Source organism: Mytilus galloprovincialis, chromosome 10 (assembly GCF_965363235.1).
Source record: "Mytilus galloprovincialis chromosome 10, xbMytGall1.hap1.1, whole genome shotgun sequence".
Classification (NCBI taxonomy): domain Eukaryota; kingdom Metazoa; phylum Mollusca; class Bivalvia; order Mytilida; family Mytilidae; genus Mytilus; species Mytilus galloprovincialis.
Genome location: NC_134847.1, coordinates 60209773 through 60235274, shown reverse-complemented (window position 1 = coordinate 60235274; position 25502 = coordinate 60209773). Strand labels below are relative to the sequence as shown.

Below are 25502 nucleotides of genomic sequence, written 5' to 3'. Positions count from 1 at the left end.
AAAGTATAAAAAAGAAGATGTGGTATGATTGCCGATGAGACAACTCTCCATAAGAGACCAAATAACACAGACATTAACAGCTATAGATCATATTACGGCCTTCAAAAATGAGCAAAGTCCACACCGCACAGTCAGCTTTAAAGGCCCCAAATGTAAAATAATTAAAACAAGAAACCCAAATGTATTATTAATTTCCTTTTTTAAACGAAAAACAAATATGTAACACAGCAGCAACGACAACCACTGAACTACAGGCTTCTGAATTGGGACAGGCACTTACATACAAAATGTGGCGGGGTTAAACAAGTTATCGGGATCCCAACCTCCCCTAACCTTGGACAATGGTGTAACAGAACAACATTAGAACAAAATATAAAAATCAGTTAAATAGACTTAACTCATCAGATGGATATAAATAGAAATGCATATACATGTAACAAAACATAGAACAGACGTGGACGGGTACTTGTACCTAACGAAAAAAGTACAAATCTGAGAGTACTCGCAGTTACTGGCAACTAGTTCAAATCCAATAACAACAAATAAAAAAGCATGCATGTGAGACTAAAGGTTCATTTGTTAATCCATTGGTCCTTTGTCATGTCTTAGTCACTAGCCATGGTTTGTCATTTCAAGTGAAAGGAAACCAATTAACCAATAAGTAATAAAATTTCCATTTTTCCATGATAAAATACGTAAATACATGTAACTGTTGTCAATTATTTTTTTCGCTGTTTCCTGTATTTTGCTTACATTTGAATATTGTGATGGTAATGACAATATAGTTCCTTTCGTATGTAATCACGTGACACTAGATGAGAAACTTATGTCTACAAGTTGGTTCTGTCGCACATGATGTATTGCCATTTTACATGTGCCTGAGGGTAAACAGTGACAACCTTAAGACAAGGGATCATACTAAACGAGCAAAATAAAGACATTTCCACGTTAAGTTAACAGATGTATTGAAAATGGAGGGCATACGGATATCATTTTCTGTTATTTTTCTTATTTCTGTATGGACTGTATTAACTGATCTCAGCAATGCTCATCAAGGGTGAGTACAGTCTCTTCAGTTGCTTCTAAGGCAATTCTACCAATGTGTTATGCTGTCAAATAATTTAATAAGTGAAAAAGGTTGACCAAAGCTACTATTAATCGATAAACTCAAAGGACTTAAAGGATCTTAAAACAGATTGTTAAAGCCATAGACAGATGTTAACTCGATAATTCATACACAAAAAAATAAGGATATGTGAAGTGATTGCCAATGAGAAAACTAAAGGCCGCACTGCTTGGCATCCAACAATGAGGAAAAAAAACATTCCTCTAAATTAATTTCGTTTATCATCATACAAATTTGAACCTATCACCAGTACTTTCAAGTAAACACCTAAACTGGGGTCTACATCTGTACCCATTGTAACATTATATCGTGACGTTCTTTCTAAAAATGACTGTTGTTAAAGCCGGGGATCGAACCCGAGGCCGCTCTACCAACTCCTGTTCACAGCTTATTCGATGTCAAAAAGACGATCACAGAATTTGGTAGTAAAAATGAGAATGTATGGGTTCAAGTCACAGAACTATTGTATGAATTAGACACAATGCAAATTGGGAAACAAAAACGAAAACAAATTCGGTAATTTAAAGACAAGTCGCTTACGGTTTCATGGTTCCAGCGCGTGAGTTCTTCAACAAATTCATCTTACCATATGATATAGCTTGTTAAATGTAATGATTAGATATAGGAAGATGTGGTGTGAGTGCTAATGAAACAACTCTCCATCCAAATAACAATTTATAAAAATAAACCATTATAGGTCAATATACGGCCTTCAACACGGAGCCTTGGCTCACACCGAACAATAACCTATAAAGGAATAGTCCTATATCTTTTGAACCAATGGTTTTTAGCTTTAATTTCATTAACAATCATTATGGTAGTTTCAACTTATCGATTCGAAAGAGGTAAATCGTAAAGTTTATACTAGTATATCTTCCTGGAAAAAGTTCAATCCATCTAAAGTACATATGTATTTTAAAACTTACATTTACAATAATCAATATTTTATTTATTTACGTCTCACAATGCATACGTATAAATATACAAAGCAACAATAAAAGGTACATTTTTATACACGAATACACTGTATTAAACACTTCAATACTGATTGTCGCCGAAGTGGCGACCTATAAGGAGTAATTTCATTAGAGCTACAACAATCGCTTAAAATTCACACCCAATATACTCTTAAAATAGGTTCACTGTGTCTTTTTAAACAACATGACGACAACTAGACTATTATTGACATGTTATTTGATACATCTCCTGAAAATGTCTCAAGATTTTTTCATTTACTTGTAATATATTGTTGAATAACATGTTTAAAGATGTGTTCTCGTTCCATCATTGAAGTACATTTACCTTAAACATGTATATATACTATATATTATAAAGTAGCATTTGCCAAATGAAAGTTAGTAATAGATTTAACCGGTCTGTAGATTGTATTGTGATTGATATCCTCTTTACATGATTAAGGAATAAATAATGTTTAAATCTGGTTTGTTCTGACGCAAGAACACATGTTTTCATGTCCTTGGACACGATTTGTAAAAATTGAATTAACTTCGGTTTCTTTAACTTTTCATATGTAGAAAAAAATTGTGTAGAGTGCATCGACACTTTAGTAGACTACTTGAAAATGAAATTAACACTTTACAATTCTCATTTGTCCTGGATATACATTCTCTATGACTGACAATCAAGCCAAAACATTAGAAAGTCAGGACTGCGCAAATAGGCTGAGATGTTTGAAGCTGTATAGCTTCTTTGGAAACATAAAATAGCCTAAAATTCTTTGGTAACAAATAGAATAACCGAATTCATCTTCAATCAAGTTTTCCTGAGGAAATTGGAACCTTAGTTTCCTTATTTGGAAAAGAGGAATTTATAGTTGCATATGGTATAAATCATGTCAGCACCGAAGTCCTGAATACTGTGCTGTATTGAGATACCAATGTAAATAAGAGGATACTTCATTTTAAAAACTCCGTTTTTGATGTTTTGCTTCTTTTTTTATTAAACGAGATCTAAGTTTTTTTTCAAATCTTATTCTAAAATCTAAGATTGTTTAAAATCATAGTCTTTATTAAAAAAAAAAATGAAAAGATATTAACAAAAATGTATAAACGTTTCCTTGAACTGTTTTTTTTTTTAAAGATAAACATGTAAATCATAAAAATGTATACCATGAAACATATGTACTGACAACTAACGGACGTGTAACAAGAAATCCCCATATACGTACAATGTGTATTACATAAGTAATAATGACGCTTGGTTAATTTAGTAGGACTATGCATAATTCATGAGACAATTGTCGCTTTGGTCTTTTGTTTATTTCTGTAATTATGTTGTAGGGAGGTCAAATAATCATGTTTTGGGGGGAATATTTCATTTTCTTCTTTTTTAGGTCACTTAAGAATAAATTAGAGTTAACATTTACTAGTTTTGATAATTTATTTATATATTCAAGGTGTTTCAAACCCTAATGGATAAATGTACATTTTATTCTTTCTTATGGGATTGTTTAGTAATTGCTATTTTTTTATATCATTTCTACTGTTTAAGCTTTTGCAAAATAATGCCAAAATTTTTGCCATGGATCCAGTTTAAACTGGCTTCCAAATCAACACGATGAAAATAAAATATATGTATACAAATTATCATTACATTTTGTGTGGTCATATATGTAAGTTTTATACAAAATCTTGACTTTCCCTACTATGGCTGTGTTAAACATGTCAAAACACAAAGGACAATAAAGACTTGGTTCTTATGCAAAAAAACTATTTATCATCCGATGACTAGGAAATCTCCCCTAATAAACATATAAGTACTACATTTTGCATATCTTGTATACATATTTTAGAAGAACGTGTCATCAACTAAACATATTTTTGTTTTCCTTTTACATGATCTTACTTCTTATTTGCATCATGTATTTATCATTAAAAAATATGGGAATTTACGTCAACTCAATAAAAATAAAAAAACATTGTGATCAAAGGTGATTTATCACTAGGCCGGTCAAGAAAAGTTACACATTATATTACAAACGTGTTGGTCCCAAGCTTAACTGACTATAGTCCATGTGGAACGAATACTTGTATTATAAGGACCTGGGCGTAATTTGTTACTATAAATGTCTTTTGAATCACAGAAGGGAAAGTTATTTGGCCTTTTTAACTTTTTGGGATTTGAGCGTCACTGATGAGACCTTTGTAGACGAAACGCACGTCTGGCGTATATACTAAATTTAGACCTGGTATCTATGATGAGTTTATTTACAACCACTGGGTCGATGCCACTGCTGGTGGAGATTTATTTCCCCGAGGGTATCACAAGACCAGTAGTCAGCACTTTTTGTGCTGACATGAATTGTCATTGATATGGTTATATTTATAAATTAACTGTTTACAAATTTTTGAATTTTTTGAAATACTAAGGCTTTTCTACCTCAGGCATAGATTACCTTAGCTGTATTTGGCAAAACTTTTAGGAATTTTGGTTCTCAATGCTCTTCAACTTCGTACTTTATTTTGGCCTTTTTAACTTTTTTGGATTTGAGCGTCACTAATGAGTCTTTTGTAGACGAAACGCGCGTCTGGTGTATATACTAAATTTAGACCTGGTATCTATGATGAGTTTATTTATTTGTTACTACAATTGTCATTTGGATCTCGAATGGGGGATACGTGTGCAGCATAAGAGTTATAACTGACTCTTATGTATCCAAACTTACCCTGTTTTGTAGTTGATGCAAGTTTTACTTTAAATATTACAATTCAGTTTGTTTATTATTCTTCATGATTTCGAGTACAACACGTATTTGACTAACAGCGGTATATTACCTATATATCTGACCTATTTTGAACTTTGTAATGTAAACATTAATATCGATTGGTCATAAAAACCAGGAACTGTATGTTGAAATAAACCCCAAGGCAAAACTGATATTACCCGAAATGTTTCTTATTCATTCTTATTGCTTTAGTCCTTCCTAATAGTGCATTTTTGAATAACATGTTTTGGTTCAATTTTTGGAATTTTTTATTTTAACAAAGGGAGTCAACTTTTAAATGAGAGAGACTGTGTATGTCTCCTATAAATACAAAACTTATCAAAGGAGCATGTTTAACTGAACGTTAGTAGTTGTTTTTTCGGTTGTTTTTTTTTTTTGTTGTTGTTCTCATTTTGTCATTGCAAGGCCTTTAACATAAACTTTAACAGCTTACTACATGGTCTTGGTGTTGTTTAAAGCCATACAGTGCCCTATTTAGAATTGAGTTTCTAGCATCTTTGATGGATAGTTGTCTCATATGCAATCGTATCACATCTCCTTAATATTTTTGCATTTAAGAACCACATATTTATTTATATTTATAAAGACGTTCGTGTTAAAAAAATATATATTTATAACTATTTTTTTTGTGTTTTTTTTAAACGTTTGCATTGATAAAGGAATAACAAACTTCCTATTACAACAACTTAATACAACACATAATTTATAACACTAAAAAAATGATAAATGTTCGTACCAGCCTTATCCATTTTATCTTTCTGGTTGTGTTTTTTATGCATCTCGTGTATATTAAGAAAGGGATTAATAAAAAGACAATCAATCCGACTTTTACTAATCGTTTTCGTAATAACCACAAGATGAATACGTTTTATAATATTATCAATCACTAACCACCTTCTATCAAGTAACACAAGGTGGTAATAATAAACGTATTGTCTTTATTCGGACCGTTTCTCTGATCGAATAGCTATTTATAATGCATGTTTTTATGTCTATTATTTGTGTCGGCGGTGCAGGTGTAGTCAATGTTTTAGTACTAATGTTGTCATTAAAAAACAGTTCATCCTTTGTAAACAATATCCATCACATATATCATTAGCCCTAAATGACAATTTTGGGTGAATACCATTTGCATACAAGAATTAAATTAATGACTAAATCATTATACGACTTTATATATATTAAGTGCATGATATATATAAATTGACAAGAAACTATTGTTGCAACTCTGCCAAATAAGTTCACTTTAGCCGATTACGAGTGTTCTTATTGGACTTTTTTGGTTTTGATACGCGTTACTCAGTCTTGATTTCACACATTTGGTCTAGGGCATTGCTGGTGAAGGTTTTTTTTTAAAAAAATCCTCGTCTTGTGCCGCTTTACTTATTATAAATCATATTATAACGTCATCATATCTTACGCAAGCAATACCGATACAGAAAAGATCTCAGATCGGACAACCCTGACAAATTCCGAACCTCACTGTTAAAATAATGTCGAAGACTGAACCGGTCATAATTGAAGCAAAATAATATTTTATTCATAAGTGAATGAAAATTAAAAACGGTAAATATGGTTTGAAAAAGTTAATATCTTTGACTTCAACATGATAATAAGGCATTATAATGTGAAACAAGCATTAGTTGAAGGACATAATTTGTACATTTCAAGTTAATAGCCCTAAAGCTGAAACTAATCATGTAACAAGGATCTTCTGATCATAAAAAGATTATAGTGCTTATTTTGGAATTTAATAGTTATTTGTTTACATTTTAGTTTATTGAGGTGTTATTTTACCGAAATTGTCGGCATATTATTATTTAATTAATTATTATGCTACTATTATTTAGGATACTTAGTAATCGGCCTAAAGCAATGAAATCATAGAAAGTGCATTATAAGACGTACAAATTATAAATAGCACATTCAATAGAAGATTCTATTTTCCCAGAATATATATAATGAAAAAAAAAATTAATTGTGAGAAGGAGAGGTTTAAATGATACTTAAAAAAATCTTTTTGAGATAAATGTATATTTTTGTTTGACATTTCCGCTGCAAATAAAATCCTTACAGTTATAAACGGATGGCATTCGGTGTAAATGTTAACAAAATCCTGAAAAAAATGCAAATCATTGTATCAAAGTTGTCAATTATAACAGGTTAAACGTCAATTACAGGATCAAATAAATAAGTAAAAATACTAAATAAACAGACATAAACATAAACAAATGTATGTAACAGCTGAAAATGTAATGTGCGCCGCTATTGTTATAAAAACTTTATTAGCATCAAATACACGTAATTCAAAATGCGGGTTCATCCCAAATGATTTTTTCATACTAGAATATCTTCTATTTCGAAACCTGTGTAAAATAAACAATATAAAAGAATGAAACAAATAACATGCGACTGAATTACTACACAGAAAAAACATACCAATATGTCAAATGTACACAAATTCTATTAGAAGAATAGTATGATACACGGTAGATGTGTCTCAGTTATTTATTGGTTTCTTTTGCAAATAATTTTTTTCAACGTCTTCATTCATTTGAATTATTGTCAACAAAGCTTTAACTGACAAAATGAATGTTTTTAAACAAATATAATAGATATCTATCCTGTATGTGAAAATAAATCATTTTAATTAATATCTTATTGAAAGAGACACAATGACAGTTCAGGCCAATGAACATCAGTCTTGACAGAAATATGATTTCCGACGGGAAGGCCATAAACACTCGTTTATTCCTGGTACACACCACCAAACTGTCAGTTACGTCTCCTGTTCATTCATGAATAAACAATTACAATATCATCTATGTCATTGGATTTGTTGTACAAAATATCGAATTCTGTTCCATTGCAATGTGCACGATTTAAGTACGCCGTAATAAACTTAATACACTTAGTTGTTTTTAGAAATGACGAAAAAACAGGTATTGGGTACCAGTCACTGAGACAGCCATTAAACGACCCCAGATTTTCTTTCAATGCAAAAAGCTTGTCTTTAATGCTTTTTTTTTAGACATTCCATTTTTTCCATTTCTAGAGTTTTGCGTTGGGACTCTCTGTCCCAATACCTCTCTCTAGCTTGCTGTGATCTATTATAAGTTTTTCCACCTCAGTTTGTGTAGTAATCAGATCTGACTTTACTTGCACAACATCTGACCTGATCTCAGTAATTAGATGCGTTAAGTTTTGTCAACAGAGTCTAGCTTTGAAGTATAAAGTGTTACCTTTGAATCTATAACCATGATAACAGTTTAAAGATCGACAATAGCTTCTTAAGTCGCCATATTATACCTCAGAAGTCCCGATGTAAACAATCACTATTCTCACATCTCAAGTTGATTATATAATCATGTAATAATAATTTACACAACATTCTGAATTAAAGAAGAAGTATGTATAAGTTGTTTACTATTTACATTATTTCCCCCCGACAAATTACTTTTTCCTAGTCGATATACTACTTTTTCGTTTAGCTAATACATTTTGTGGGTGCCGCCATGACCAGGAGGGGGGGAATACCTGTTCCTTGCTTCATTCCGTATGTGCTCTTCTCATGCCAGGGATCACAGGCTGTAATAGACGTTGGTTAGTGTTCGTTTATTATTTTGTAAATCTTTTGGTTTTCTCTTCTATATTTTTCCATTTTGTCATGTCCTGCCTGTTTATAGTTTGGTATATAGCATGCTTTTTGTTCATTGTTAAAGGCCGTAAAATTATCTATATTTGCTAGCACCTACGTCTTTCGGTCTCAGTGTTGATAGTTGTTTCATTGACAATCACTCCAAACTTTCTTATTATTATATGAAATACAATGTAAACAGATGTAAAAAGATGTGAATATATTAAGTAAAAAGTGTCAAAGATCCGCTTTCAAAATCAACTTCTCCAAATTAAAAAAATAAATATATGACACAAGACGAATAAAATAAACCGAATATACATCTTCTCTGTGAGTATTTTTACTAGTTAAAAGTAAATACTGATTAATCAGTCTGAAAAAAACAACAACGTACAAATAAAAAAATCTGCACAATCTTAAAAAAGAGCTTTTGTTACAGTTACTTTCGATACAAAGGTTTACCAATTCAGTGAAAAAAGGAACATTCAAAATATTCAGACTTTTAAAAACACTCAAGCAAAATGTACAACATGTCGTATTACATCACCTTCACGCGTCAGAATGACGAAACCACCAGATACATCACACACTAATTACATGTACGCAATTCATATATCACAAAATAACATGTTTGAATAAGCTTTGCATAGAATAAAGCATTAGTTTTTGTTTTCAGTCTAAAATAGATAACATTATATACCAGCTGAAAAATAATAAACAGTTTTTGTGACTATTTATAAATGATTCAAGAAACGGTAATACGTCATAATTTGGACTAGAAATGTACGACAGTCAAATGATTTGTCAAAAGATAAGGTGAATTAAGCGCTTGTCTTTGTTGCTGTTTATCATATTTTGTTTATTGTTTTGTACATTGTGTTCGTACTGTTGTACCACTGTCCCACGTTGGTGAGGTCTTAGCGTCAGCAAACTTGTCCAACCCCGCCACACTGTGTATGTGTCTGTCTCAAGTCAGGATCCAGTGGTTTTCGTTTGTTGATTTTTTTCATATGTTTTTTTGTTTATTGATTTGTATTTTGTTCTGGTGTTGTACTGTTATACTATTGTGCCACGTTGGGAGAGTTTGGCGCAAACAAAAATGTCTAACCTCGCCATCTTATGTTTGTGTCTGTCGTCTGAAATGAGGAGCTGTTGTTTAGTGGTTGACGTCTGTTGCTGTATATCATGTTTTCTAGTTTAATTTGTACATAAATCAGGCCGTTATTTATCTCGTTTGAATTGTTTTGCTTTATCATTTCGGGACCTTTTATAGCTTGCTATGCAATATTGATTTTGCTTATTGTTGACCTATATAGTTGCTAGCTTATATATACATGTATATACACACCATTTGGTATGTGGGAAGACAGACCATGCAAGGGCTTTATAGCCAGACAAGGTCGTTAAAAACTTCCATCGTCGTTTTGGAAAGGTTGACTCATCGAAAATCAGATCGCATATTCCAATCTTTTTGATAAACTTTGTTTTCCACTAATTTACAGTCCTGATATTGTAGTCCTATCATGTAATGTTGTCATTTTAATGTTATATTTAACATTTACAATAAAAGCGAGAGGTTTGGCATGCCACATAACCAGATTAAACTCACCATTTTATTTTATTAAAATGTCCTGTACCAAGTCAGGAAAATGGCCATTGTTATATTATAGTTCGTTTCTGTGTGTGTTACATTTTAATGTTGTGTTTCTGTTGTGTCGTGGTTCTCCTCTTATATTTGATGTGTTTCCCTCAGTTTTAGTTTGTAACCCGTTTTTTCTCAATCGATTTATGAATTTCGAACAGCGGTACACTACTGTTGCCTTTATTTATAGCGGATACATTTTTATGTATAAATAGCTATTAACGAGACAAACAATTTCTATAGTGAGTCATTTCAGTAATTAATTCCGGGGTTGTTCTTTCTTCTATCCATCAATGTAATGGAATACTTTTATTGTTAATACTTTGTTCATTGTCTAATGTGTAATAGTTTTATTCTTCTGTTAATGATATTTATTAATTTAAGGACTCCACTTGTATTTATTCATTTATTCCCATTTTACTGCAAAGTTTGGGTTTCATTAAATAGTGAATTATTTAAAATGATAAGGATTTCTATCTTCAGGCATATTTGGCCTATGCATAACTTTTTGAAGCCTTGTATCTATGATGAGTATTAAGAAAAGCAAATTGAATGACTATTGTACATTTTTACATACGATCTCAAATTAAACCCCTTTCTAGAACTAATCGATATTTCTTTTTACAATTGTAAATTCGAATTCAAATTAAACCCTTCATAAAGAGACATACATAAAATTACAACACAAAATAGAAAACACCGAAATTAATGTAATAAGGAGCAGTTAATTTTTGCTCCGAAAATTGAAACAAATTGCAAAATTTTCAATCCTTTAATCAATATGCTAATTGTTTCATAAATGAATAGGACAATTCATAAAATTCAGCTTGAGAGAGGCTATAACGTCACACACATGTTGTTTAGAGAGGCTATAACGTCACACACATGTTGAATTTGATGATTTTTATCTCATTTAAAGATGATATTTTACATAGACAATAATAGTGCATTGCTTGACATATCAACGATATAAGGATGAGGCTTAGCAACGGGGAAATGCGAGGCTGTGCCGAGCTATTTCCCCGTTTCGGGCCGAATCCTTATATCGTTGATATGTCAAGTCAATGCACTATTATTGTCTTTATACTGCAATCTAAAAAAACATTTTCAATTGTTGTTTAATGCGTTTAGGTTATTTATTTGATTTAAATATTGGGGGAAATCCCCTTTTAAAAGGCCTCATATCATGCTCGCGGAGAAATATACAACACAATGAAATGTACATTTACCTGTTAAAACCCACACTCGATGGTGAACGAAATCGTTTGTGTATGGACTAAAATATCAACCATAAGCATAAAACATAATGATTTAAAGGTTGCAAACAAAAAATATTAACAAATGAAATATGCTTTTCCAATAATTGCAAAAGGAACAAGGTTGAGTCGTTCAACACATCGTTGTATGCATTGGAAACAAGAACAGGTTGAAGAGGTCGTATGAATAATTAAATATTATTTCGGCAACTTCTATTTAAATATTCATGAGGAAAAGTGATATCGGGTCAGTGACTGTATATGCCATAGAAATATGCAGTCAACGCATTTTGACTACTCAAATGGAACGAGTGCAGTATAAATTGTATTTTATCATTTTGGTCATTTGAGCTCCTCAAATATTCAAATATTAATAACATCTATGGCTTTCGGATTATTTATTTCTATTTGAGTGTTCATGATACATGTAAATCCAGAACATCTCTCAAGACTTAACCCAAAATTATATTTCACTCACATTGAGTCTACCAGTTATTGCTTTAACTCAGAGATGCTGCACATTTTGTGGGGAAGTAGCAAATACTAGTTATCAAGTACATGACTTGGGATCCCAATTGACATGGTTAGATTTAGGGTTTTTTCCTTTCGGAAAAAATGACATTTAACTGTTGAAAACTGTAGAATGTAGCCTAGAAACACAAACTCAGTAGGTTTTTCTCCCTGATAATTGTATATGTTGAACATTAGTATGGACAAACATGGTTTTTCCTGTCTCATTCTCCGTTAAATAATCCAGACTACGGTGTGAGCAAAATTAATTAGCTCAACGTTTAAGGTACTATTAAACATGATAAACATACTGATATAATTTCTAAATGTGTAGATCTTACTACTATAATTATCTGTCTTTTAGATGGTCAATGAAATACAAAACAAAACTATATTTCGCTTAAATAAATCAATTAAAGGAATCGTCCTGCAAACGGTGCATCATAGCTTCGTTTCAATGTTTATAAAGAACAGATCAAGTATAATTCATTTGCAAATATAATAAATCATTAGGAAAAAGTAGTACTACTTTATCCTATGGTCATTACATCACAAAGAAAAATAGTCTATCATATATAAACAGATTATTTAACAGATTTGCTCAATCGTGCAAACGTCGCGCAACATGGATGCCTGGATGACGTTTTCTCATTAATTTAAACGGTACTACCTGGTAACACAAAAGTCAGTGTACATGCTTTGTTTTAAGAATTAAAAAGGACAATTGTAATAACTGCTTATCTCTTGATCTTGTATAAAACCCATAAACAAACCGATAAATATAACGAGAAAAAAAACTTTTGGGAAGGAATCGCAATCAACTATGCGGCATGGGCTTTGCTCATTGTTGAACGCCGTACGGTGATCAATAGTTGTTAATGTCTGTGTCTGTGTGGACAGTTGTCTCACTGTCAATCATACCACATCTTCTTTTTTATATTTACATTAGTAATTTTAAATATTGTAATGCGGTTCTTGAAAGTAGGTATTCTTATTAAAAAAATTATAAGATGTGAAGTGGTATAATAATTCTTTTGTCTAAGAAAACACCTAGAATAATTAAAGAAAACGAATCGTTAAAAGGCTCGTTTGTTACGTGTAATCGCTATTTATCATAATTTTAAACTGTATATTACCGATTTAACATCTCATTTTATCTTCATTTTGCATTAAGAATAAGTACTTAATAAATACTTGAGTGATTAACTTGTGTCAAATTGTATAAAAAAAAGATGTATTTTCACAGTTAACTGGATTCGTTTGACAGATTCATGTCGTCAATGACTCACTCTGATCATCCGAGGCTATCATGTGATGTTCTCTTATAAGAACAAAAAATGGGAGAATCGAAAAGAAATTAAAAAAAACCCAAAGAAACACTGGACACTTTTAATTTGCAAAATAAAGGCAACAGTAGTATACCGCTGTTCGAAACTCATAAATCGATAAAAAAAAACCCAAATCCGGGTTACAAACCAAAAACAGAGGGAAACGCACTAAATACAAGAGAATAACGATACAACATTAAAATGTAACACACACAGAAACGAACTAAACATTAGACAAAATCCGATGAGAATAACAAATATAACATCAAAGCTAAATACATGAATTTGGGATAGAAAAGTACCGTGACACGTCTTATAGTAATGTGAATCCACACTCAAATATAAGAGGAAGCAAACGACACAACAGAAACAGGACGAACAAACTCTAATATAACAAAGGCCATATTCCTGACTTGGTACAGGACAAATACACTCATTTGAAAATCCGTCGCCGCTTTTCCTTAGAGCTACAGTGTCATGTATATAACCAAAATGTGCAGAATAACATTTTTGCTTTTCTGCTGTAATTATTAAATATTTAGTTTGCAATTAGATTTAGAAAAACATGGGATTTCCAATGTTCGATGAGACAGGGCAATGATGTCATTACTGATGTTTCTGAATTGACCATGCAAATTTCAATATCAGAATCACCCATTGTTTGAAACTCAACTTTACTAAAAAGGGAGAATGTTTACCCTAAAGCTTATACGATCTCAATAAGTCTTTATTCGAGACGATACATGATATTACATATATTCCTTCTTAAGGAATTTATTGATTTTTTACTTAATATTTTGAAAGCTATAACTTATAGGTAGACCAAAACATAAACATCAAAAAGTCTGAAAAATCACATCTAAAGTTTGTAAAATTACTAAAATATCAAGCAACTCCTTGAGTCCCCTCAATTGCAGTTTGAACACATTATTTCATTCTTTATCTATCTTTAAAACTATTATGAATAGACCGAAACTTTGTCTTTCAAAAACCATCAACACTATAGACATGAAGAGACTTGATAGGATTGATAATAAGATAAATATCCATCAGAGTAAACAAGACAAGGTTTCGGTTTAAAAAAGGTTTCATTCAACACAAATGGTCTTTTTCGTTGTATACATTTTATGCAAAAATACTTTGTGAGCGATACAGTTCACGTTTAACCTCCAGTAAAGATTCATAATGGGTTTCGTAATATGAATGGAAAAAAATCACCCAAAAATATGTTACGATATATTTAGGTTTTGAACCCGGAATGTAAACAGAAGGAGTATTGCATAAACTCGTCCTATGTACTTTTTTCAGTCAAATGATCGTAACCAAGCAGTCAATGGTTCAAGTACCAGAAAATAAAGATGAGAACAAATGCATGGCATTGTTACGAAGGACCGTAATTCGTAAAGAACTATTGACATACCCATGTTTCCATCCAGTCCCAGGTGTCGTTCCAGTTGTCGCACATCAAACGTAAGATTTCTATATTTATTCATTTATTCACCCTTTTTTAAACGAAATAGCAGATATAGGGTATATATAAAATTAAGCAAAACATTAACAAAAGACACACAAAGACATTAAGGGAAATCTCAATTTACCAAAAATACATGTCATTTCGGACTTATTCCGAGAAAAAGGACATGTCCCCCAACAAATGAATACAAATTATTGATCTCTTTGCAGTTATGACATTTTTTCAATTCACTTTTATCCAGTTAAAATGTTTCGATTTTTTGGATTATACTTACTAAGGTCTTCCATAAAGGCAACAGTAGTAAACTGATGTTCAAAAGTCATAAATCGATTGAGAAAAAACAAATTCGGTTTAAAAACTTAAACCGGAAGAAACACATCAACTATAAGAGAAAAACAACAAAATAACAGAAACACTGATTTGAAACAAAAAAAAACAAACGACAATGAAACATACATAGAAACGAACATTTGGATAACAACTGCATTTAAAACACAGTGTTGTTGAAGTATAAGATTTTTGACATCATCCCATCAGCTATTGTTTTAGAAACAATATTCAACATAGGCTGAACTTTGACCAATATTGGTCTACTTTTACAAATTGTGACATGGATAGAGTTGTCTTATTGGCATGCATTCTACATCTTCTTATTTCTATAAACACGATAATCTACCATTTTTAAACACTTTTGTTTCATTTATATCAGATCAATGGGATTGGTATGTAGAGGATACACCAACAGTCCTTCCACACAATATATACGTTTACCTACATGTTGTCCAGGCTCCCAACCTGATAAAAATGGTCAATGTGTACGACGTGAGTATAAAGTACATTGATTTTGGTGGGAGGTTATTGTAAGCTCTGGTTTCTTTTGTTTAAACAGTTGTAGAATTATTTTGTCTTGAAATCTTCGGCTTTAAACGTATGAAAGTAAGAAGTAAATAAGTCACAAGTTGATAGTTTACAAAAATCATACAATTAGTTTATTAGGGAAGTTTTAACTAAGAGCAATTTACCTGTTTATAAATAGACGGGCTCTTAAAGAATGCATCATATTTCGATCAAATAACTATAATTTGTGCATTAACTGCAAGTTCAGAGCGTGAATTCAAGTTTGCATTTTTGTATTACATGCGATTTATATTGTCAAAATATTGTATAATTTCGCTAATTTCTCGAGTAAAGGAAAAACTACGAATGTTCTGTTCATTTCAAACAAATTATGATTTGAATTTAGAAATTGGAAGCAGTTTTAGAATAAGTCGTTTACCTTTATCTTTCAAAGACTAGTTCTATTTTCTTCTTCTTCAGGAAACGATGTAACGATGCCAGAAACTAACCAAATCCAACACCAAGACCAACCACATGGGCCAAAACGTCTTGAAGATCTTGAAGAATATCCAGCATCATATGAAAAGAAACGTCAACAAACAATGAACAAAGTTCTTTCACAGCCAAAACACTGGGCACCACACCCAATGATAATGAGACGCATTGACGCCATCTTAAAACAACGTCAGCATTTCCTCCGTCAAATGCAGAAGGATAGAACAAATCCAACACATAAATCCCTGACCCCAGCTTCATTGATGAATGGTTTGTTCCCTGAAGGTCCACACCGACATCTAGGTCCTCAAGAGCCGAAGTCTGTTCCCGAAATCCCACGACAATCTGAGCAAGCCGTCAACGATCATCAACATCAGAAACCTATGCATCAACATCGCAATCATCAAATGCACCATGATATGGCGCATGCCTTCCATTCTTCCCTCCATAAACATAATATCCCACATGAACATGATAAGCAAGGTAACCCACAAATGCATGAGAACCAACTAAAATCTAATAATGCCTTTGTTAATCAACAAAATATGCAAATGGCGGCCAAAAATCAAATGCAGATGACACGGCAGCAACAGCTTTTCCAGCTTCAACAACAACGACAACGTGCAATGGATATGCGTCAACGAATGCTTCATCACAGACGTATGCTGCAACAGGCTCAAGCACAAAGACATCAACAAATGATGATGCAGAAAATACAAAATGCTGCTCAGCAAGGCCACCGTCAAATGCCAGTTATACCAACACAACAACAACAGCCAAGACATCACCAGAGACAAACAATACAACCCTTTGTTATCCGTCGTCAGTTCGTTAGTAATAATAAACAATTTCCAAATGTCCCACAGATGCGCGCGTCTGTTATGATGTCTATAAGTCCACATGCAATTCAACATTTCTTCCAACAGACATCTGTCCGTAGTTTCCCTAAAGTTCCCACTCATCATAGGACCAGGTTCCCTGTTCAACTTCCAAGGATACCAGTAGAAACACCTCCAGTTAGCATAAGACCAGGACCAAATTCTCCATTCAGTAAGTTGAACTTTTTGTACGTCAATAGTTCAAGATTCTCTTCTGATCAAATAATGATGATACTTTTTTGTCGAATTTCAATAAGTTATATTTCTAACATCTGCATAGAGTAAGTTTCTCTATTTCTGTTTGTTAGAAGTACATTGGAATTGCCATCACCACAGAGCTAAGCCGGAAGTTGATACAGCTTTTAGTAAGTTTTGCTGCTTTTGACTTGACCTTGCATTGGAGCTTGCGTTTTTCTTTAAATTTATTTGCAATTCTGCAAAGGTACTCGGTCATTTACATCTAAAAACACTAAACGCCGCAAACACAGTGAACAATTTAATAAGAGTAGTTAGGACTGTAGTATATTAAAACTGGGTTTTAGTTCATTTGCGCATTTAACTTAAACAAGTAATAAAACTAACATTAGAGAACAGTATAGAACATAGTAATCTTCTAAACATTTTTTAACAATTTAGCTTTTAGAGAATTTACTACGTATTTTAAACTATCGATTTTATCATAATTTTAAATAAGTTTTGACGGTATCGTCACTCAGTGTTTAACTCAGAGGGTCACAACCAGTAAGGTATAAAGCAAGACGGAATTTTATTACTACAGAAATTTAAACAATATATATTCAAGATTTTCATCAAAACCTGTTTTACATGTATCATAAAATCAATTAATATAACGCTATATATTACATGCCTGTTGAAAAGTTTAAACAATGGTAATTTATTGTAACAGATTGTACAGGTTCTAATATTTTGTAACTAGGATACTCAAGACCAAAATGAAAGAGTATGAGAGTTATATACCTATTTACTTTTGATAGAATGTTTGGATTGATCAAGATTATGTTTTTTTAGTTTATTTCTTTAGATTAATACTCAAAATTTGCCAAACCACAATTGAACAGCAAATTTTACCCTACTATTTTTTTTAAAACCCAAGTGTGAAATAAATCTATTGGGAAATTGGTCCTACCTTTATTACAATTAACCCCTTTATATTATCGTTTCGGTATTTAAATCGATTAAAAACGCATTCTTCATACATTTGCACTTTTTCCTGTTGTAATTGTGAATGCTTCGTGTGTTTTTTTATTTAACTGCTTTTAAATGCTTTATTGTTTTCAAATACATTTTTTGAATTTTTTATTTATCGTTTAATTGAATATTCATGTTTGATTGAACGTACAAAAAAAGTATTTCATTCATATTCAGACCAAAAACAAATTAATAAATCCTATGGTTAGGTTCTTCAAAGTAGTTCGCTTTGGACCAAGGACGGAAATTTTCAACTGGAACTAAAAACAGAGATTATGTAGAATATGAACAAACCTTTTTCCTTGCAACATGCTACATTAAAACTCATCAATGATTTGCAAATTTTTGGTTTTTAATCCTCTTCAACTTTGTATTTATTTTTTCCCTCCTAATTTGTTTGATTCGATCGTCAGTGATGAGTCACATGCTAAATATACACGCGATTGTCATACAAAATTATAAGACCAGTATCTACGATAAGTTTATTCCAGATTTTTTTCCCACTTGCAGAGAAAATTGCATTCTTCGTACCAGAGCCAACAGATTTGTCTTTCGACCAATTTGGAACATAAATGATATTTTTTAACCCTGGACATCCAAACGGACGCACCTTTTCATTCTTAAATTTTATCAGTATTATCAGTATCATAATTTTTCAATATACGATAAAAAGTTAACGCACTGAAATTATTTCAAACGAAAACTATTTAATACTTTCATCTATTAACAAATTGTCTGGTCGTCTATCCCGACATACACTGTCTAGTTGTTAATGTCCTTCACTACTAATTGTCTTTTGCATGATAACTAAAAGAGTTAATGTCATTTTTTAATTATTTTTAATAACGATGATTAAAGATAGGGGCGAACTAAGTGTAAAAAATATATTGGAATGGTGTGACCATTTCTCTAATATAATACTGTTTCTGATAAATTTGCTTTTATATAGTAATTTACAATAAAGTTATTTTTTATCAATAATTGGAGCATATTGGTACAACCTAACTGAAAATATCAACTGTTTAGGTAATACCATTTTGTTGACAGGCTTAAATTGTTCAGCAGAACGTTACTTTCAGTATACTGTTAATGTTACACTTTTTTGTTGACAGGCGTACATCCTCCACCAGAATGTTTCTCTCAGTACATGACGGTTGTGAAAAAATGCTTCCAGGAGGCTAACATACAGATTCCCCTTGACCATAATATGTTCAATGTAAATTATAATTACGACGGCGTTTGTCAGTAAGTATGATGTATATATCATATGAGGAGACAGTAATAATATTTTATCAAAAACCTGTGTTGCATATCTTTATGGATATCCCCTAGCATATCCTCGTAATCTATCATAATCCAGGTAACCAGTAGTTTATACTTGCATGACATGCCTTTGTTATCGGTAGTTTTTATTCTAGCGACGAACACCTGCTAGAGGCAACACATCTGAATTGTTCGCCATTTTTCGTATCAACTTTCAAAAGTATATTCGAACACTAAATTAGTTGTAATGTAATAAACTGGATTGCTTCTTTATATATTAAGCGAAATATTTTTAGTGTCATTGACTGTCCGTTATTAACAGATGTCCGTTTAAAGGCGGCATTCCTTAGACAAGATTTGACCCTTCGCACAACACATGATTCTATAGCATGTGCAGCTATTCTTTAATATTTTTGTTGATTGTGCTTTCACTTTCATTGATAACATCCCCCAGTATTCTGGAAAAGAAACATACCTTCTGCTCCTGCCAATAACACTTACATATCTCATTTAGTTGTGTTTTGTAGCGATTAATCTCGTTATTTCACAGATTGTGACATACTCTCAGCACAATTCTGAAGTTCAACAAAATTGAAGACAAAGAACGACTGAATTTTCACGCCACTAGTTTTACAGCTTCAATTATGAATATGTTGACACTAACAGTATTTCAGTTTCTCTATTAAGTTTTGAAAATTCGGCTCTGTCATAAATCCCGCATGTCAATCTGACGTCCAACACGGTTTTATCAAATACATAAATACTAATTTTTATTTTTGAATTGTGACACAGATGATGCTTGTAAAGCATAAAACGTTTACCCTGATGACACACATGATTTCTTTACGTTGAAGTTACACTGCGTGTGTAGTTCGCGAGAATATTTTTATTTTCACTGCCATGTTTGACTGTTTAAACATGGTCTATTCATTTTGTTAAATAGACTGTGAACCAGCTTTTAGTAACTTCAAGTACATTGTTTTAAAATATTTGAATAATTTCTGTAAAGGACATAGTTTTAGCAAACTAGAATTAATTTCCATAGCAATATATTTTAGCACTACTGAATTGACCTTCATCATCATTGATATAGTCATAATTATGAGTTAACTGTTTACAAAAGTTTCAATTTCTAGAAATACCCATGAATAGGCTACCTTAACTGCATGCAATTTGGAAAACCTTTCGGAATATTTGGGTCCTCAATGCTTTTCAATATTTTAGTCAATTGACGTTTTAACTTATGTATTTCTCACGTCACTGATGTAGACAAAACGCGCGTCAGACACAGTGTAAAGCATGATATCTATGATGAGTCTATTTACCAATTTTGACAGGGTGTCATATTTCTGTTTCAATTCACTTGTCTGTTATTTACATTGCTGTTTTCAGACATAGCTACTTTTTGTGATTTTTTTTTAGGAATCGTGAGATGATCATCGCATGTATATTCAACCATCTTGCTCCATGCAACTCACCCCAAGAACAACATCTGGTTAAAGCCACAATTGGGCATACTGTGGATGAGATGAATAGATTCTGTCAAATTGGACAAAGTATGTGATATATAGATATTCTTTTGATGATCGTTTCTAGAATTTTACATGCGTTCTCTTCTGATTTTGTTTCTTTAGTTTGTCTCTTTCTAACCAATTTAAGAAATTTAAACATGACCTCTTTTTTATTTGTTTTTTTTTTTAAATTGGTCGCTATCTAATCAATTTAAGAGATTGAAACATTGATAAACTGCTGTCAACCTCAATTTTACGCAGTGAAAACAGGTATATTAAGGAATAACATTATTTACTCGCGATTAAGTGCAGTTTAAACTACTTAGTATTCGTATTCCAATAATAAAACCATCTGTGACTATAAATCACAATACATCCAATTATAAATGATAGTTTTATATATAATGTATTTATTACATAATGAATTTATTTAATAGCAAATAAACTAATATACGGAAAGTGTTAAAAACCCAGAATTCAGCACTTTTTTTTACATTTACTATTTATAAAATGTGAAATTGTTTTTTTTTTTATCTCCGGCATGGATTGCCTAAACCGAAATCCTATAACGTATATTTTTTAAATCAAACAAAATAACATAAAGGAGATGTGGTAATATTTCCAATGAGACAACAACCCATCAAAGGCCGAAGGTCGATGATGTAAAACAAAAATACCATAGTGCACTGTACAACATACAAACAGTGTTGAATCCTTACCTAATTCAAGATACAAGAATCAAAAGATGATGTGTAGTTTTGGGTGAATAAATATGAAAAATATTATGAGAACTTGATAGAATTCAACCTAGACTTTTTTCTTTCGGTATTTTTTTTTCAAAACCATTCTAGAAGTAATATAATAGAGGAAGGATCAATTTGTCTAATTTTGATTCTTGCACAACATCAATATCAGAAATTTGTTAAAACACTGAAATTTGAAACAACTGGCGTCAAACTGTTCTTACTTTTTCTTGACCTCACGTGTATTAAATTATAGTAACAATTCTAACTCAGGTACTTTTTATTTTAGTAAATGGAATAGAAGAAAGAATGGGTGGAAGAGATGATCGTATTCCAATGGATCCTGATCATTTAGAACAACCAATGGACAACCTTGGGCCAGTCCCAGAACCTGTTCAGGAAGTTCCCATTATACCAGAGGACCACCATGCTATTTCACTGGGACAGCATACTCTTAATCTTGATGCACATAAAGGTGAGTAAGGCGTCAGCGGTATTAACTTATTTTGCATTATTTTATATTCCATTTGTTTTCTTTAAATCACTTTACGACCATTTGCGTATGTGTTCTAAACTTTCTGGGGCATTAACTTAGTACGTTGAAAAAAAAATTGTTTTGTGTATCTAGCAAAGCTTATCATCTTGTTCTGAACAACAAGTCTCTATTGACAATATCCCAGGAAAAATGAACACAGAAAATAAAAAAAGTTGTAAACGATATGTAGTGGAACTTGTTCTATAGCCAAATTAACGGTTAATCTCAGCGCGGTCACCACATTGACTATTGGTAATCAGTACAAAATGACTTTTGAAAAGCATGGTTGATAGTTTCGTCATTTAATACTTGTAAAAATTTTAAAAAGTAATCTAATTATGGATTTTAACTAACTGTGCGATTTTCGTGCCTTATTCATAATTCTAATAATCATTTTAGAGATGCTTAACTTTTTAACGATAGGAAAGATTGAAATTTCAGAATACAACATGATATTTGAAAGTTACATACTATAACGTACTTTTTTTTTTATTTCATTCAAATATTTTTTGTAGAACAACAAGCACAGATTGATGAATATCAAGGATCTCTTCCTGAAGCACCTGTACCAGAGACGATAATAGAAAAACAGTCAGATGTTACTATTTCCGAACATAAAGACAGTCAAAATGTTATAGGAGGGGCCCATGCTCATATCCATGACGATGATAAGGACCATGAACATGATGTACACATGATGGAATTACAAGAAGAACAATATTACTTGCCGATACTGATAGGCACTGCTATAGGAGTGGCGGGAATCTTCGTTCTTCTTTTGGCCATCTTCTGTATCTGCTACAGAAGACGTCTACAAAAGAAAGTGTATTTACAAAAAGAAACTGAAAAACCAAAACTTTTTGATGTTTATACAATTGGTGTTCCACCACCAGTGTACGAAGTCAACGGAATCCCTCCAATTTCTTACGAAGAGGCCAAAGGAGAAAAATTTACTGGAAGTCCAGCTTCAGTCAGACGTAACAATGCCGAAAACGAATATCAACAACCGGAAACAGGAAAGAAATCTGGTGTCGTAACAGACATTTGAATACGATTACGAAAACATTTTCAACTTGATACAATTTTGCCCGCTACAAACGGGTCTTGTCAATAAGCTTGATATTTTATAGGACATTTAGTGACAATAAAATAAATGATAATTATGTGCGCTTAATTGTGAATGTTATAAATAACATTATTTTCGAGCATTGTGCTATTTATGATGAATGATGATATATAATATTGTTAGAAGTATGATTAATAAACTTACACAATAAAACACGTGTTTATCCATCACCATGCAAGTAATATCAAAACTATTGCAAATACTTAAAGGAGATTTGGCGTCCCTTGTAAGATTAACAAATTCCTTTATTTGTCCTTATATTAAAAAAAAATAGTCTTATTATTAGAAAGAACTGCATTTATACATTGTCAATTAGACTCCCTGTTAAAACCTACGTTCGAGGTCAGCCTTAATTGCATATGTTGTCATTCTTTTTGAGTTCAGTCCTATTTTGTACAGAAATTAAAAAGAGTCAGAATAAAGATCTATCACAATATGTTTTTAATTTATTTCATTCAAAGCGCATATTCTGAGCAAAAGAAATGTTATTATGGAATAACCGTTTCACAAATGATATCGGATATGTTCCTTACGTCGTTATTACAATCCCCTTCCCTTTCATGAATGTTACCTACCGAATTAGACTATTTACCGTATTTGTTATAACATGAGCATCACGACGGATGCCACATGTGGAGCAGGATCGGCTTACCCTTCCGGAGCACCTGAGATCACTCCTAGTTTTTATGCCCCACCTACGATAGTAGAGGGGCATTATGTTTTCTGGTCTGTGCGTCCGTCCGTCCGTTCGCCCGTCTGTCCCGCTTCAGGTTAAAGTTTTTGGTCAAGGTAGTTTTTGATGAAGGTGAAGTCCAATCAACTTCAAACTTAGTACACATGTTCCCTATGATATGATCTTTCTCATTTTAATGCCAAATTAGAGTTTTTATCCCAATGTCACGGTCCACTGAACATAGAAAATGAAAGTGCGAGTGGGGCATTCGTGTACTGAGGACTTATTCTTGTTTATGTTGTGTCATGTGTACTATATATTGTTTGTCTGTTTGTCTTTTTCATTTTTAGCAATGGTTTTGCCAGTTTATTTCCGATTCATGAGTTTGACTGTCCCCTTGTACTTGTAGAAAAGGCATTGATTTAAGAAGTCTGCCTTTTAATTGGCCAAGAGGAATATTTACACTTCTCACTTTTGTAGAAAAGAGAGAAACTAACATTGAAAAGGGTAACTGGGAATGTTTCAAGAGTCAACAACACAACCAAAGAGTATAAAACAGCCCAAGGTCACCATGGGTCTCGTCACAGCAAGAAAATCCCGTATCCGGAGGCGGGATCCTGCTAGTCCCTGAACAATTATGTATTTTAGTTCAAAGTCATGGACGCCACATTTAACGCTAAAATATGTCAATAAATAGAAATGAAAAAACACACAAGACTCATTAAGGTTAGCTGTTTCTGACTTGGGATAGGAACAAAAACGCAGCAGGGTTAAACATGCTTTGTAAGATATAAAATGTCCACCTATGTCTCTAGCCAATGTGGAATAAGCAAACATACAGTTATACGCACAGCTAGTAAACTCAGTTTATAAGAAGTCCGATGTAGAAAAGGTAGCAGACGAAACTAAACAAATTGACAGTGGTCAACATTAGTTAACAACGGGTAACTAACATTTACAGACATGCCAGTTCAAGACTTCAATTGAATTGATCGAAAAATTATGTCTTTATGTTATGAAAATCAACCACAATCCCTTCCATTATGGGTTTATTGTTATGCCATCAAACATCATACGAAAAGAAATTGTATCATGTTAAAAACTGGCTTACGAATAAATGTGAATATTTCAAAGATGCAAAGATCCAATGAGTTAATCAATATAAATAAAACAAAATGCCATCTTTAAGGACTTGAAAACAGTGTCGTTACTATATCTTATAACTTATGATTGTAAATCAGGCTGATTAAATGTTTTATTTTTTAAAAAGCTTTAACTGACATGTTTAATTTGTGCTTGTATAGAATATTACATTCAAAAATGGGGCGTGAAATACCTGAACGTATAAGATGTTCGTCTGTTGATTTATATTTACACATATTGTCCTTGTACCGATGATAAAACCTAGTTAAAGTTTGTAATATTTAAAACCCTGGTGTAATAATTATTTCAATGATACAGAAATTCATTTCGTAAAAATACAATACGTTGTTATATACATTAGCGAATCGAAT

The 25502-nt window shown here is 32.2% G+C and overlaps 1 protein-coding gene across 3 annotated transcripts; it reads left to right on the top strand.

Annotated features, from left to right (window-relative positions):
- Positions 1–899: 899 nt before the first annotated feature.
- Positions 900–23751, top strand: LOC143048009 (uncharacterized). Of its 3 annotated transcripts, XM_076221426.1 has the most exons (9): positions 900–1057; positions 14553–14714; positions 15428–15540; positions 16036–17100; positions 17237–17293; positions 19250–19382; positions 20823–20956; positions 21944–22129; positions 22705–23751. In XM_076221426.1, exons 1-9 carry the CDS (start codon positions 972–974, stop codon positions 23235–23237), a joined length of 2469 nt encoding a protein of 822 aa, XP_076077541.1. In that variant the 5' UTR covers positions 900–971; the 3' UTR covers positions 23238–23751. The 3 variants fall into 3 exon arrangements, with proteins under 3 accessions (XP_076077541.1, XP_076077543.1, XP_076077542.1); XM_076221428.1 differs by lacking the exon at positions 17237–17293 and having other exon boundaries at positions 16036–16533; XM_076221427.1 differs by lacking the exon at positions 17237–17293.
- The last annotated feature ends 1751 nt before the right edge of the window (positions 23752–25502 follow it).